The 17,105-nt window shown below is 43.3% G+C and overlaps 1 protein-coding gene across 4 annotated transcripts in view; it reads left to right on the forward strand.

Annotated features, from left to right (window-relative positions):
* LOC133583860 (receptor-type tyrosine-protein phosphatase gamma-like) overlaps positions 1 to 17,105 on the forward strand; it is a 941,097-nt gene that overhangs the window by 720,065 nt on the left and 203,927 nt on the right. For all 4 annotated transcript variants that reach the window (XM_061937677.2, XM_061937679.1, XM_061937678.1 and 1 more), the window contains one exon: positions 3,826 to 4,018. In XM_061937677.2, coding sequence (XP_061793661.1) covers positions 3,826 to 4,018 — 193 coding nt within the window. The remainder of the gene's footprint in view (positions 1 to 3,825; positions 4,019 to 17,105) is intronic.

Genomic DNA, 17,105 nt, shown 5'->3' on the forward strand with positions numbered 1-17,105 from the left:
GGCTCAGAGACAGCTTCTTCCCTCAAGCTGTCAGACTGCTGAGCGCTAGCCGGGCTCCATAGTCTCCCTCTGCTCTTCTTTAGCAGTTAGCTTTTTTTTATGGGGCATTTAATAGCAATTTACACGGCAAGGAAAATAAAGTAAGTCAAGTTTTAAAAATATAGCTTCAGAAAAAAGACAGGTTTTAATATATGAAACACTTCCAAAAATCTTTAGCATTAATAAAACTGGACGTGTGGTAAATGTGGCAATAAAATTGGAAAATTGGAATAGAGAAAGACAAGGTAAGCGGTAGGGTTGTACGGTATACCGGTATTAGTAAAGTACCGCAATACTAATGAGTCATTTTCGGGACCATACCCCCTCTGAAAAGTACCGGTCGTCGTCGTCATGTTGTGTCATTGCTGGTTTTACGAGCAGAGGAGCATATTCGGCAGCGCACACACACAGAGTACTTACAAGCAGACACGGTGGGGAGACAGAAAAGGGAGAACGGACGCATTTTGGCTTAAAAACTGACGCTGAAGGTGAAGCTATAACACTGAAACGCCCTCAGGAAGAGGTGCTTCAAGACGTGGCTAGCTAGCTAGCGGCTAACGTCCATTCGCCGTCGGATGCAAAAAATGACTTACTTGCGTTGTAATCGTTGATGCTCATAATTCCGAGTGTTCCTCAATGCAACATTCAGGCTTGTTTAGCGTGGCGGCGGGTATAGCTTGTCCTCTCCTCCTCCCTTTCGGGTGTGTCCGCGCTAACCTAGCTAACACGTTATGTTAAACGAACGCTAGCTCATGGTTCTCCCCATGTTAGCTGTAACCAAACCTAGAACTAATGTTAACACGGTGATTCTCAAACTGTCGTACACAGGCTCCGTTTAGTGGTATGCCAACAAATCACTTCATTAAAGGGGAACATTATCACAATTTCAGAATGGTTAAATTAATACCATTAAAAATCAGTTCCCAGTGGCTTATTTTATTTTTCAAAGTTTTTTTCAAAATTTTACCCATCACGCGATATACCTAAAAAAAGCTTCAAATAGCCTGATTTTAACCATCGTTATATACACCCGTCCATTTTCCTGTGACGTCACACAGTGATGCCAACACAAACAAACAGCAAGGTATAGCGACATTAGCTCGGATTCAGACTCTGATTTGAGCGGCTTAACACTGTCTGATAAGATAATTACTAACAACTCTGAACTAGGTTTACAGCATATGAAATACATTTGGCAACAACATGCACTTTGAGAGTGCAGACAGCCCATTTCAGGCGCGCTAAGAACATATATTTTTCCACGATTTCAGCACTCAGGTTAACCATACCTAAATAGACACAAAATACTGCATTACACAAGACCACCCGAATGTACTCAAATGATTGAAAAAAATAAATGTTTTTAAGCTAAATTATTGGTAAACACAGTTTATGTATAATAATTTACGTAAAACTGCGAGTAATGAATACAGTTTTCATCAATTAATATATTCTGTAGACATACCCTCATCCGCTCTCTTTTCCTGAAAGCTGATCTGTTCAGTTTTGGAGTTGATGTCAGCAGGCCAGGGAAGCTAGGGTCGATATTCTTCTCTTGATCATCTTCGGTGGCATAAGGGACGATGTGAGCCAAGACATCCAGGGGGTTTAGCTCGCTCGTCTGCGGGAACAAACTGCCGCCATTGCTTGCCGTGCTACCGAGGTCCTTTGTCCCTGAATAGCTCACACACTCCGGCAGATTCAATGGGGGTCTGGCGGCAGATTTCTTTGACTTTATCGTTGGAAATGCATCTGCTTTGAGTGTCGCAGGATATCCACACATTCTTGCCATCTCTGTCGTAGCATAGCTTTCGTCGGTAAAGTGTGCGGAACAAACGACTGACCATTTTCGTCGGCTTTCCCCACACCCTCGTATTTTGAACAAATTTCGTCCAATTTCTTGCCACTTTCGCATCTTTGGGCCACTGGTGCAACTTGAATCCGTCCCTGTTCGTGTTGTTACACCCTCCGACAACACACCGACGAAAGTGAGAAAATGGCGGATTGCTTCACGAGAGCGAATAATAGAAAGGTGTTTAATTCGCCAAAATTCACCCATTTAGAGTTCGGAAATCGGTTAAAAAAATATATGGTCTTTTTTCTGCAATATCAAGGTATATATTGATGCTTACATAGGTCTGGTGATAATGTTCCCCTTTAAAGTACACAGTTTTATTTTCTTATATTCAAACACAGTGTTACTGTTCAAACTGTGTGTAATGTTACAGTGCCCAAAAATATCAAATAGACTTGTTAAAAAAAACCTTGTTTTTAATGAAGACTTAGGCATATTAGGCTACTGTATTTTAATGTTTGTCATTATGGTCGGGAAGTCCTGTGGGGAGTGCAAAGAGAGTATGGGGTATCGGACTGTCTGATTTTGGCGGTCCGCTCCCTGTATGATCAGTGTCAGAGCTTGGTCCGCATTGCCGGCAGTAAGTCGGACACGTTTCCAGTGAGGGTTGGACTCCGCCAAGGCTGCCCTTTGTCACCGATTCTGTTCATAACTTTTATGGACAGAATTTCTAGGCGCAGTCAAGGCGTTGAGGGGATCCGGTTTGGTGGCTGCAGGATTAGGTCTCTGCTTTTTGCAGATGATGTGGTCCTGATGGCTTCATCTGGCCAGGATCTTCAGCTCTCACTGGATCGGTTCGCAGCCGAGTGTGAAGCGACTGGGAGGAGAATCAGCACCTCCAAGTCCGAGTCCATGGTTCTCGCCCGGAAAAGGGTGGAGTGCCATCTCCGGGTTGGGGAGGAGACCCTGCCCCAAGTGGAGGAGTTCAAGTACCTCGGAGTCTTGTTCACGAGTGAGGGAAGAGTGGATCGTGAGATCGACAGGCGGATCGGTGCGGCATCTTCAGTAATGCGGACGCTGTATCGATCCGTTGTGGTGAAGAAGGAGCTGAGCCGGAAGGCAAAGCTCTCAATTTACCGGTCGATCTACGTTCCCATCCTCACCTATGGTCATGAGCTTTGGGTTATGACCGAAAGGACAAGATCACGGGTACAAGCGGCTGAAATGTTTCCTCCGCCGGGTGGTGGGGCTCTCCCTTAGAGATAGGGTGAGAAGCTCTGTCATCCGGAGGGAGCTCAAAGTAAAGCCGCTGCTCCTCCACATCGAGAGGAACCAGATGAGGTGGTTCGGGCATCTGGTCAGGATGCCACCCGAACGCCTCCCTAGGGAGGTGTTTAGGGCACGTCCGACCGGTAGGAGGCCACGGGGAAGACCCAGGACACGTTGGGAAGACTATGTCTCCCGGCTGGCCTGGGAACGCCTCGGGATCCCCCGGGAGGACCTGGACGAAGTGGCTGGGGACACGAAAGTCTGGGCTTCCCTGCTTAGGCTGCTGCCCCCGCGACCCGACCTCGGATAAACGGAAGAAGATGGATGGATGGATGGATACTGGAGCCCGGCCAAACTATGAAAAAAACTGCGACTTATAGTCCGAAAAATACGGTTCTGTGGTGGCCTCTGCGGTGTTCCACTCCATCGTCTACTGGGGTGGGGGGAGCATGGCCAGGGACAGGAGCAGACCCAACAAAGCAACCAAGAGAGCCGACTCCACCCTCACTCGCCCACTAACTCTCGGCCAGTGCCCAGTCCTGTAATGTGCATTAAAATGTGTTTTAAAAGTGCAATTTATTTTCCAGTGAGCTTCTTTGCTTTAATCTCATTTTGTGAATTTATTTTCCAGAATGTACTCAAACACGAACGAGAATAACTATTTTCCTCTCTGTTTTTTTTGTTTTCTTTCCACTTTTATGGCGTCTCGGCACCGACAACAGTTAGAGGCTTTCTACTCCATCTTCACCACCGAGCAACAGGACCATGTTAAGTCGGTGGAATATCTGCGCAGCAACTTCAGACCCATTCAGAGGCTGGACAACCGCCAAGTGTTCAAGTCGGCGATGAAAGACGTCTGGCAGCACGACCCGTCTAACAACGCCGGCGGGCCTTCTGGCACGGAGGCTTCCAGGGGTGGGTGACGTTTATTTTCTTTTTTTTAACATACGTATGTTTGCTGAGAATTCTGCAAGCTGCATTGCTAAAAAAATCAGCATAAATGAACACGACAACCCCAAAACCAGTGAATTTGGCACATTGTGTAAATGGTAAATAAAAACAGAATACAATGATTTGCAAATCCTTTTCAACTTATATTCAATTGAATAGACAGCAAAGACAAGATACTTAACATTCAAACTGGAAAACGTTGTTATTATATGCAAATATTAGCTCATTTGCCATTTGATGCCTGCAACATGTTTCAAAAAAGCTGGCACGAGTGGCAAAAAAGACTGAGAAAGTTGAGGAATGCTCATCAAACACTTATTTGGAACATCCCACAGGTGGACAGGCTAATTGGGAACAGGTGGGTGCCATGATTGGGTATAAAAAGCAGCTTCCATGAAATGCTCAGTCATTCACAAACAAGGATCGGGCGAGGGTCACCATATATGTATATATACATATATACATTGTCTTTATAATTCGTTTTGTCATTTAACATCAAATATATTGATGTTCATCAACATTTAACATTGTCACGTTATCAATGAGAAAATTCATTTTTTAGACAATATGATTTGCCTGAGCGGCTAGGAGACACCAAGAGTAACAAGCGGTAGAAAATGGATAAGAAAGGAAAGATTAAAAAATAAAATAAAAATGTTAATAAATAAAAATAAAAATTTTAGGTGGTCCGGATTTTGGATGCTGAGGGGCCAGGACCGGCCCGCGGGCCGTAGTTTGGGGACCCCTGATTTAAGGGATTTCACCATCTGCGGTCCGTAATACAAACAAAAGGTTCAAAGAATCTTGAGAAATCACTGCACGTAAGCGATGATATTACGGACCTTCGATCGCTCAGGCGGTACTGCATCAAAAAGCGACATCGGTGTGTGTAAAGGATATCACCACATGGGCTCAGGAACACTTCAGAAAACCACTGTCAGTAACTACAGTTCGTCGCTACATCTGTAAGTTCAAGTTAAAACTCTACTATGCAAAGCCAAAGCCTTTTATCAACAACACCCAGAAACGCCGCCGGCTTCGCTGGTCCCGAGCTCATCTAAGATGGACTTATGCGAAGTGAAAAAGTGCTCTGTGGTCTGACGAGTCCACATTTGAAATTGTTTTTAGAAACTGTGGACGTCGTGTCCTCCGGGCCAAAGAGGAATAGACGCAAAGTTAAAAAAACAGCATCTGTGATGGTATGGGGGTGTATTAGTGCCCAAGGCATGGGTAACTTGCACATCTGTGAAGGCACCATTAATGCTGAAAGGTACATACAGGTTTTGGGGCAACATATGTCATACTTTCCAACCTTGAGACCTCCGATTTCGGGAGGTGGAGGCGTGGTCGGGGGTGGGGCGGGGGGACGTGGTTGGGGGCGTGGTTAAGATATATATATAAGAAATACTTGACTTTCAGTGAATTCTAGCTATATATATTTATTTTATTACATATATATATATATATATATATATATATATATATATATATATATATATATATATATATATATATAAATAAATAAAAGAAATACTTGAATTTCAGTGATCATTTCCTCTCTGAGCTGCCACCTTAACGTGGTAGAGGAGTATGCGTGTCCCAATGATCCTAGGAGCTATGTTGTCCGGGGGCTTTATGCCCCCTGGTAGGGTCTCCCAAGGCAAACTGGTCCTAGGTGAGGGATCAGACAAAGAGCAGCTCGAAGATCTCTATGAGGAACACTGACAAGGAACCCAGATTTCCCTCGCCCGGACGCGGGTCACCGGGGCCCCCCTCTGGAGCCAGGCCCGGAGGTGGGGCACGATGGCGAGCGCCTGGTGGCCGGGCCTGCCCCCATGGGGCCCGGCCGGGCACAGCCCGAAGAGGCAACGTGGGTCCCCCCTCCAATGGGCTCACCACCCATAGCAGGGGTCATAGAGGTCGGGTGCGATGTGAGCTGGGCGGCAGCCGAAGGCAGGGCACTTGGCGGTCCGATCCTCGGCTACAGAAGCTAGCTCTTGGGATGTGGAACGTCACCTCGCTGGGGGGGAAGGAGCCTGAGCTAGTGCGCGAGGTGGAGAAGTTCCGGCTAGATATAGTCGGACTCACTTCGACGCACAGCAAGGGCTCTGGAACCAGTTCTCTCGAGAGGGGCTGGACTCTCTTCCACTCTGGCGTTGCCGGCAGTGAGAGGCGACGGGCTGGGGTGGCAATTCTTGTTTCCCCCCGGCTCAGAGCCTGCACATTGGAGTTCAACCCGGTGGACCAGAGGGTAGCTTCCCTCCGCCTTCGGGTGGGGGAACGGGTCCTGACTGTGGTTTGCGCTTATGCGCCAAACCGCAGCTCAGAGTACCCACCCTTTTTGCATTCACTCGAGGGAGTACTTGAGAGTGCGCCCCCGGGTGATTCCCTCGTTCTACTGGGAGACTTCAATGCTCATGTTGGCAGCGACAGTGAAACCTGGAGAGGCGTGATTGGGAAGAATGGCCGCCCGGATCTGAATCGGAGTGGTGTTTTGTTATTGGACTTTTGTGCTCGTCACAGATTGTCAATAACAAACACCATGTTCAAACATAAGGGTGTCCATATGTGCACTTGGCACCAGGACACCCTAGGCCGCAGTTCCATGATCGACTTTGTAGTTGTGTCATCGGATTTGCGGCCTCATGTTTTGGACACTCGGGTGAAGAGAGGGGCGGAGCTTTCTACCGATCACCACCTGGTGGTGAGTTGGCTGCGATGGTGGGGGAGGATGCCGGACAGACCTGGCAGGCCCAAACGCATTGTGAGGGTTTGCTGGGAACGTCTGGCAGAGTCTCCTGTCAGAGAGAGTTTCAATTCCCACCTCCGGAAGAACTTTGAACATGTCACGAGGGAGGTGCTGGACATTGAGTCCGAATGGACCATGTTCCGCACCTCTATTGTCGAGGCGGCTGATTGGAGCTGTGGCCGCAAGGTAGTTGGTGCTTGTCGTGGCGGTAATCCTAGAACCCGTTGGTGGACACCGGCGGTGAGGGATGCCGTCAAGCTGAAGAAAGAGTCCTATCGGGTTCTTTTGGCTCATAGGACTCCTGAGGCAGCGGACAAGTACCGACAGGCCAAGCGGTGTGCGGCTTCAGCGGTCGCAGAGGCAAAAACTCGGACATGGGAGGAGTTCGGTGAGGCCATGGAAAACGACTTCCGGACGGCTTCGAAGCAATTCTGGTCCACCATCCGCCGCCTCAGGAAGGGGAAGCAGTGCACTATCAACACCGTGTATGGTGAGGATGGTGTTCTGCTGACCTCGACTGCGGATGTTGTGGATCGGTGGAGGGAATACTTCGAAGACCTCCTCAATCCCACCAACACGTCTTCCTATGAGGAAGCAGTGCCTGGGGAATCTGTGGTGGGCTCTCCTATTTCTGGGGCTGAGGTTGCTGAGGTAGTTAAAAAGCTCCTCGGTGGCAAGGCCCCGGGGGTAGATGAGATCCGCCCGGAGTTCCTTAAGGCTCTGGATGCTGTGGGGCTGTCTTGGTTGACAAGACTCTGCAGCATCGCGTGGACATCGGGGGCGGTACCTCTGGATTGGCAGACCGGGGTGGTGGTTCCTCTCTTTAAGAAGGGGAACCGGAGGGTGTGTTCTAACTATCGTGGGATCACACTCCTCAGCCTTCCCGGTAAGGTCTATTCAGGTGTACTGGAGAGGAGGCTACGCCGGATAGTCGAACCTCGGATTCAGGAGGAACAGTGTGGTTTTCGTCCTGGTCGTGGAACTGTGGACCAGCTCTATACTCTCGGCAGGGTCCTTGAGGGTGCATGGGAGTTTGCCCAACCAGTCTACATGTGTTTTGTGGACTTGGAGAAGGCATTCGACCGTGTCCCTCGGGAAGTCCTGTGGGGAGTGCTCAGAGAGTACGGGGTATCGGACTGTCTGATTGTGGCGGTCCGCTCCCTGTATGATCAGTGCCAGAGCTTGGTCCGCATTGCCGGTAGTAAGTCGGACACGTTTCCAGTGAGGGTTGGACTCCGCCAAGGCTGCCCTTTGTCACCGATTCTGTTCATAACTTTTATGGACAGAATTTCTAGGCGCAGTCAAGGCGTTGAGGGGATCTGGTTTGGTGGCTGCAGGATTAGGTCTCTGCTTTTTGCAGATGATGTGGTCCTGATGGCTTCATCTGGCCAGGATCTTCAGCTCTCACTGGATCGGTTCGCAGCTGAGTGTGAAGCGACTGGGATGAGAATCAGCACCTCCAAGTCCGAGTCCATGGTTCTCGCCCGGAAAAGGGTGGAGTGCCATCTCCGGGTTGGGAAGGAGATCTTGCCCCAAGTGGAGGAGTTCAAGTACCTCGGAGTCTTGTTCACGAGTGGGGGAAGAGTGGATCGTGAGATCGACAGGCGGATCGGTGCGGCATCTTCAGTAATGCGGACGCTGTATCGATCCGTTGTGGTGAAGAAGGAGCTGAGCCGGAAGGCAAAGCTCTCAATTTACCGGTCGATCTACGTTCCCATCCTCACCTATGGTCATGAGCTTTGGGTTATGACCGAAAGGACAAGATCACGGGTACAAGCGGCTGAAATGAGTTTCCTCCGCCGGGTGGCGGGGCTCTCCCTTAGAGATAGGGTGAGAAGCTCTGCCATCCGGGAGGAGCTCAAAGTAAAGCCGCTGCTCCTCCACATCGAGAGGAGCCAGATGAGGTGGTTCGGGCATCTGGTCAGGATGCCACCCGAACGCCTCCCTAGGGAGGTGTTTAGGGCACGTCCCACCGGTAGGAGGCCGCGGGGAAGACCCAGGACACGTTGGGAAGACTATGTCTCCCGGCTGGCCTGGGAACGCCTCGGGGTCCCACAGGAAGAGCTGGACGAAGTGGCTGGGGAGAGGGAAGTCTGGGCTTCCCTGCTTAAGCTGCTGCCCCCGCGACCCGACCTCGGATAAGCGGAAGAAGATGGATGGATGGATGGCATTTATTTACACATATACACACACATAACACTCATCTACTCATTGTTGAGTTAAGGGTTGAATTGTCCATCCTTGTTCTATTCTCTGTCACTATTTCAGAACACACACATTATACAAATATACATTATAAAATCAATAAGAAAACGGGAGCTCTAATTTGGGAGTCTGAATTAGGATCAGAAGTTCCTATATAAACATTGCGCACTCACGTCGCCTTTTTGTATTGATTACTGCAGCTGTGCACTGGATTCATTCACAAATACAAACTACAACTCACAAACACTTTAGAGTTAGGCTCCACCATCAGAATGTGTACTTAAACTTTTAAAGATCACATGGATATTATTCAGTGAGTTGATTCACCAAAACTAACCTGTTATACAGGAGGAAAAAGCACACAGGACATTTCAATTGTTCACAGACTGGTCGCTCTCATCAGAATGTCAAGACACTTCCGGTCTGCAGGTGATAGCATTCAATTGGGAAGAAACGCCCTACTGCCCCCTACTGACCAATGTGAATACTGATGAATGTGTAATGACAGCTCCAAAAACGAATTCAAACCACAGAATAAAATAAATAAATCAACACAAAAATGTGACACATTATGGGTGGGTCACATATGCATGTACAGTAGATGGCAGTATTGTCCTGTTTATATTGTGAGAAAGCGGATGTGTGAACAGGCTGTCAACACGTCACTCAGGTCCGCATGGAGCCGGAGGGGCCTCCAGCTCCGCCTGAATTTCGGGAGATTTTGTCGAGAAAATTTGTCCCGGGAGGTTTTCGGGAGAGGCGCTGAATTTCAGGAGTCTCCCGGAAAATCCGGGAGAGTTGGCAAGTATGACATATGTTGCCATTCAAGCAACGTCATCATGGACGCCCCTGCTTATTTCAGCAAGACAATGCCAAGCCACGTGTGAGTGGTAAAAATGTTAAAAAAATTGCAAAAAAAAAAAAAAATTCAGTTTGAACATTAAATATCTTGTCTTTGCAGTCTATTCAATTGAATACAAGTTGAAAAGGATTTGCAAATCATTGTATTCTGTTTTGGGTTTTTTACCATTTACACAACGTGCCAACTTCACTGGTTTTGGGTTTTGGAAAACGTTGTGAATCCCACAATGTTTAGTTGCTTGTTTTATGGCAGATCTTTTATGTGAATGCAAAACATTCTCAGGTCACTTACTTGACAATACAACAAGGATTCTATTAGGGTCGTAATTAAATTCTTCAGAATCAGGAGATGCGCAGTAGGGAATGTGTTGTGTTCTCTGAGGGGAACCCCTCCGACCTACTGACGATGTTTTCATATCCCAACCAACACAGACACTTATTATGTGGGCTTTCCTGCCATGCTGCATTATATGCTTTGGAAGCATGTCCTTGAGCGCAGCAGTGGGACACATTTGGTGTAAGGAGATCTTTACAGCCGGCAGAGGGGGCGTAGTGGGTATGGACAGCTGGGGGAAACACACACTCGGAGCTGAAAGAAATAACGCCGGGCTGACCTGCCACCTACACAGCTTCTGTAAAAAAAATAAAAAAATTAAAAAAAATACTTTAATTCAGCCTCAGTAGTGTATTCACTATGTAATAGCATCCAATGTGTCGCAAAAGTTGGTTTTAAAAAGGATAACTTCTCCAGTTGTGTTCACCTTTTGAATCGCAGGTACTGAAGTCTCCCCTGGTTGTGTACATGTGTTGCCATGGTAATTGCTCAATAATCAGCAAATATGCGGCTCTTTAGTGCCGCCCTAGTGGCTCCCTGGAGCATTTAAAAAACAAAGATGGGCGTGAATTACAAAAAAACGCAACAGTTTTGCATGTAAAGTCTTCCACTCTTTTGTCTCATTTTGTCCACCAAACGTTTTATGCTGTGCGTGAATGCACAAAGGTGCACTTTGTTGATGTTATTGACTTGTTAAACGCAACAATTTTGCATGTAAAGTCTTCCCCTCCTTTGTCTCATTTTGTGCACCAAACGTTTTATGCTGTGCGTGAATGCACAAAGGTGCACTTTGTTGATGTTATTGACTTGTTAAACGCAACAATTTTGCATGTAAAGTCTTCCACTCCTTTGTCTCATTTTGTGCACCAAACGTTGTATGCTGTGTGTGAATGCACAAAGGTGCACTTTGTTGATGTTACTGACTTGCTAGAGTGCTAATCAGGCTTATTTAGTCAAAGCATGACTGCAAGCTAATCAATGCCATCATGCTATTTAGGTATGTACATATTGCATCATTATGCCTAATTTTTAGGTATATTTGAGCTCATTTAATATCCTTTACTTGTATCCTCTTTGTATATCATTTAGTTTTGCATGTCTCATGACACATTATCTGTATGTAATATTGGCTGCATTTCTGATAGTTGTGTGTGTGCCATGTTGTTCCAGACCACAGCAAACATTACCTAGCTTGCCAAAGATTGTAATAACTCTATTAGAAGAAGACAGCCTGCCGTTTCCTTTAACTTGGACACCTTGGCCATTAAATGCCAGTAATTTCCAGGAGTTATCTCACCTTCTGAGTAGCCTCTGATAAACGAATGGTGTCTGATGTTGCAAAAGTGTGTGGAATAAATATACCATTTCAATGATTCCGTCAACAAATATTTGCTTCAGCCTGCGAGAAATAGTCATTTTGATAGTAGGCTACTACAGCTAATATAGGCAGTTACGTCATATGTTGTCGTCATTATAACACTTATATAAGGCTTTTAAAGTAATTTTGATAGTAGGCTAATATAGCTAATACAGACACTTACATCATGTGCTGTGTTCATTATAACACTTATATAAGGCTTGTAAAGTCATTTTGATAGTAAGCTATTATAGCTTATATAGACACTTATGTCATGTGCTGTCTTCATTGTAACACTTATATACAACTTTTAAAGTCATTTTGATAGTAGGCTATTATAGCTAATGTAGACATGTTTGTCATGTGTTGTCTTCATTATAACACTTATATAAGACTTTTAAAGTCATTTTGATAGTTGGCTATTATAGCTAATATAGACACTTACGTCATGTGCTGTCTTCATTATAACACTTATATACAACTTTTAAAGTCATTTTGATAGTAAGCTATTATAGCTAATATAGACACTTACGTCATGTGTTGTCTTCATTATAACACTTATATAAGGCTTTTAAAGTCATTTTGATAGTAGGCTAATATAGCTAATATAGACACTTACATCATGTGTTGTGTTCATTATAACACTTATATAAGGCTTGTAAAGCCATTTTGATAGTAAGCTATTATAGCTTATATAGACACTTACGTCATGTGCTGTCTTCATTGTAACACCTATATACAACTTTTAAAGTCATTTTGATAGTAGGCTATTATAGCTAATGTAGACACGTTTGTCATGTGTTGTCTTCATTATAACACTTATATAAGACTTTTAAAGTCATTTTGATAGTAAGCTATTATAGCTAATATAGACACTTATGTCATGTGCTGTCTTCATTATAACACTTATATACAACTTTTAAAGTCATTTTGATAGTAGGCTATTATAGCTAATGTAGACACTTACGTCATATGTTGCCTTCATTATAATACATATATATATATATTATTGTAACATTGCCAACATTTGTAAGTGTTCTTATAAAATTGTGACCTTTGTCGAGTGAAATTACGACTTTTTTTATAAAATTGCCAAAACTTAGAGCTGTTCTTGTAAAATTGTGATTGTTATTGAGTAAAACTCCAACTTTTATCACAACTTTAAACGAATATTTAGTTTTGCTTGTAAAATTTTGACTTGCGTTGAGTAAAATGATGACTTCTATTTTAACACTGCCAAAATTCGACGTTTTTCTTGTGAAATTGTGACCTTTTTCTTGTGAAATTCCAACTAATTTTTCACAACAAACTTTTTTATATTTCCATAGTTTGTATATATTATTAATGTTGTAAATACACATCTTTATATATCTAGAAAGGGTGGTCCTAAAGAGGTAGGCATTTTTCAGAGGTCTCAAGAAGGTAACAAATACAAAAGAGTGTGTGTGTGTGTGTGTGTGTGTGTGTGTGTGTGTGTGTGTGTGTGTGTGTGTGTGTGTAGTAGCATTCTTATCTCTGCTGAAGACCTTCATCAACCTGCAAGAGAGAGCTGCAAACATCTTTGAGTTGCAATGCACACAAAGTGTAAAGCACATTGATATTATTAGGCAGCCTATATCCAACCATCCCTCGAGGTCGATATTTAATTACTGTACTGTATGTATAATTTAAAGAGAGAAACTATTAAACTCATTTAAATGTCAATATGGTAATGATGAGAAAGAGCCATTTGTAAACAATGTCACACAAATGATTATATCGCAGACGTTGGAGATATTTCTATTCATTATGTGTGCTCGACTCATTAATATGAAATCTAAACATACCCAGTAGTATAATTGTATGTAAGGATTTAAAAATTGGTGTAATGTGCTCACATTTTTTGGTCTTTGTTAGAACTCTAGCAGCAGCGTTCTGAACAGGCTTTAGCTGCCTGACAGTTTTTTTGGGAAGACCTATTCAAACCATTCCACCTTCAACACATTCCACTCATTCTTTAAGTTCAAACTATCATGTTTCCAAGTTCAAAGAAATTCCAGGATTTTCCAGAATTCCTGGTTTTCCAAAGCCCAATTTCCACCCTTTTTTCTGGCGACTACTCCTTCCACAACGCATGTCAACCATTCCACCGTCAATTAATTCCTCCTTCACAGGACAAAAAATGAAGTTGTTTTTTGAACTGGAAAATTCCCGGTTTTCCCGGAATTCCAGGAATTTTGTAATACCATTTCTCAATTCAACATGTTACTACTTCAACATTTCTCCACCGATTTGAAACATTTCAACACGAACCATTTCAACTTATTCAGACAATTTAAGTTTTTTACCACTTTCCAAAAATTCCCTGCTTTTCCCGAAATTCCCAATTTTTCTGAAATTCACATTAAAATCAATGGGACATTCTTCAAAGTTCCACAACTCCCACATTTTTCATCGGATTCAAACTGTTCCAACTTCAAAATATTCAGCTTGTTCAGGAATTTTGTGCTCTACTTCAACAACTCCTGATTTCCCATAATTCCTTTTTTTTTTTTTTTGCATTTCCTCCATTCAAAATGAATTGGCCATTTTTCAAACTTCCACAATTCCCACATTCTTCAACCGATTCAAACCATTCCACCTTCAGCACATTCTGGAAATTCATCCTGGAAATTCAAACTACTATTTTTCTACATTCAACAAATTTCCAGGAATTCCTGTTTGTTGGTAACTTATTTCCACCCTTCTTAAGTTTGACTATTACTTCCACATTTTTCAACCCATTTCAACCGTTCCACCGTCAAAACACTCATATTCAGGACAAAAACCAAGTTGGTTAAGAAAGTAGTAAAATTCCAGATTTTCACAAAATTCCAGGAATTTCTCAATTAAAAACTGTTACTAATTCAACATTTCTTGACCGATTTAAACAATTCCAACACCAACCAATTCAGCTCATTTAGGACATTCATGCATTTTCAAAAAACCTTGCTTTTCCTTAATTCCCAAATTTCCAGGAAGTTCCCATTGTAATGAATGGGACATTTTTCCAAGTTGCACAATTCCAACCTATTCAAACCATTCCAACATCAACACATTCCACTCATCCTGGACATTCAAACTAACACTTCTCCAAGTTCAAAACTGTCATGACTTGGTCCTTGGTGTTTGCTTTTCCGGAAGGCAACGGAAAGTTGGCTCGGGCGAGACGGGAATGTGAGTACATATTTATTTATTACTATCAAAAAGGAGCAAACGAAAAGCGCGCACAATGGCGGAGGTACAAAACTTGGCTAATAAATGGGTTATACTTGTATAGCGCTTTTCTACCTACAAGGTACTCAAAGGGCTTTGACAGTATTTCCACATTCATCCATTCACACACACATTCACACACTGATGGCGGGAGCTGCCATGCAAGGCGCTAACCAGCAGCCATCAGGAGCAAGGGGTGAAGTGTCTTGCCCAAGGACACAACGGACGTGACTAGGATGGTAGAAGGTGGGAATTGAACCCCAGTAACCAGCAACCCTCCGATTGCTGGCACGGCCACTCTACCAACTTCGCCACGCCGTCCCCAAAATGAAAACAAAACTTGCACAAAGGCAGAAAATATGAACAATGAAACAAAAACTTACTTGGCATGGGACTGTGAACATGGCATTTAAGCAGAGTGACGATAAAGAGTGTGAAACAGAGTGTCAGGGGTATGATGTCGCCAGCCTGACCAACAGAAAATGAAAAGCTTAAATAACACAGACATGATTAACAACAGGTGCGTGACTCAAAACGTGAAACAGGTGCGTGACATGACAGGTGAAAACTAATGGGTTGCTATGGAAACAAAACAAGGGAGTGAACAACCAGGAACTAAGAGAGTGTCCAAAAAACAAACAGCACATGGCCAAACAAAAACATGATCAACACAGACATGACAAAAACCGAATTCTGGTTTCCCTGGAAATTCAAACTCTTCAACATTCAAACTATTCCAACATTCAAACTATTCTTACATTCGTACTACATTCTGTCAGCATTTCAGTTCAACTTCAGCATTGGAGCATTCACACGCAATTCCTGAAGGAATTGCCTTTTCTAGTTTGTGTTTGATTTACACATATTTGAACCCAGATGGGTAATGTGTCAATGAAGCACAGAAATTAGTCCAGTCTCTCAATTCATTTATGTGGATAAAATATTGTCTTTAATACAAACTTTTCCAAAACTATGGTTTATGGTTTGGTTTATGCTTTGAGTTTATTTGGAACATGCATACAGTTACAATATCATACATCACATAGTTCATATATTCCCATTTTCTCATTACAACATGTTCAAAAAGAATATAATGAAGCAGAGTTTATTTAATCCTATCTATTTTCCACTTAATAGGAATTACTAACACATTTGTTTACTTCCTGTTCTCAATTTGTAACACAATTTAGGTCAATTAATTATAAGTACACGTCTCATATCTCATTTTTAATAAGGTTAAAAATCTTGATCAGGATTATTTTTCCTTGTGCTTTGTAAACACTAAATTAGAATAGTTTATTGGATTGGATCTTACAGTATTAGTACATTGTTTGACTTATTTGCTTAATACATTACATAACTTATATATCCTGCACATACTGGACTTTTTTCGAAGGTAGATTCGGTGCATGGCTACCACCAGGTACCTGTACATGAGTTGGACATACCTAAGATTGTCATAATAACTCCTTTTGGATTATTTGAGTTTTTGAGGATGCCATTTGGCCTGCAGAGGGCAGCACAGACTTTTCAGCGCCTCATGGATTCTTTTTCATGGATTTACAATTTGTGTTTGTTTATTGACATAAGACCCCATCAAAACCAGCGGTCCCATTCAGCAGCAACACAACACCCTTTGCAACCCTTTGAGACACTCGTGATTTAGGGCTATATAAATAAACTTTGATTGATTGATTGAACCCTGCCCTAAAACCATGGGAATTAAGAAAGTGAGTGTGAAGGAAAGTGCCAATAAGAAGAAGCAGACCCAACAAATCAAAGAAACAACTCAATAAAAACATGACTGAGCTGAGCACAGCACCGTCAGTCCGCTCCACACCAAAACAGGAGTCACCCTGCACACAGCCGAAGACACCCCAACAACTTCCAAAAGGTGGACATTTATCCATGAAAATATGGAGAAGCTGCCTGACGTGTTTCAGTTTGTTGTGCTCTATCACCCAAACTGGAGGATAGAGCTTTACCCATGCTCACTGGGTGTTTTTATTATCTATCAAAATACACAAACTTACATTGTGTTTGCTGCAACATAAACAACAATAACAGTTCCTATGGTTACACTACGAAGAAGCATACAGAACCAGTGTCTAATATTTGTTTCCTCAGTTGTTGCGCTTAGTAAATCATTCTGTTCTGCGTATCTACTCTATGTACTGTATATTTATACAAGTTTATGTATTCATCATAAAATATAAAAGCAATTTACTCTTGTATTTATTATTGTATAAGTCATTAAGGTAAGGTACTTCAATGTAACATAATAACATTGTCAGATAAACCAAACCATTAC

Source organism: Nerophis lumbriciformis, linkage group LG03 (assembly GCF_033978685.3).
Source record: "Nerophis lumbriciformis linkage group LG03, RoL_Nlum_v2.1, whole genome shotgun sequence".
NCBI classification, from domain to species: domain Eukaryota; kingdom Metazoa; phylum Chordata; class Actinopteri; order Syngnathiformes; family Syngnathidae; genus Nerophis; species Nerophis lumbriciformis.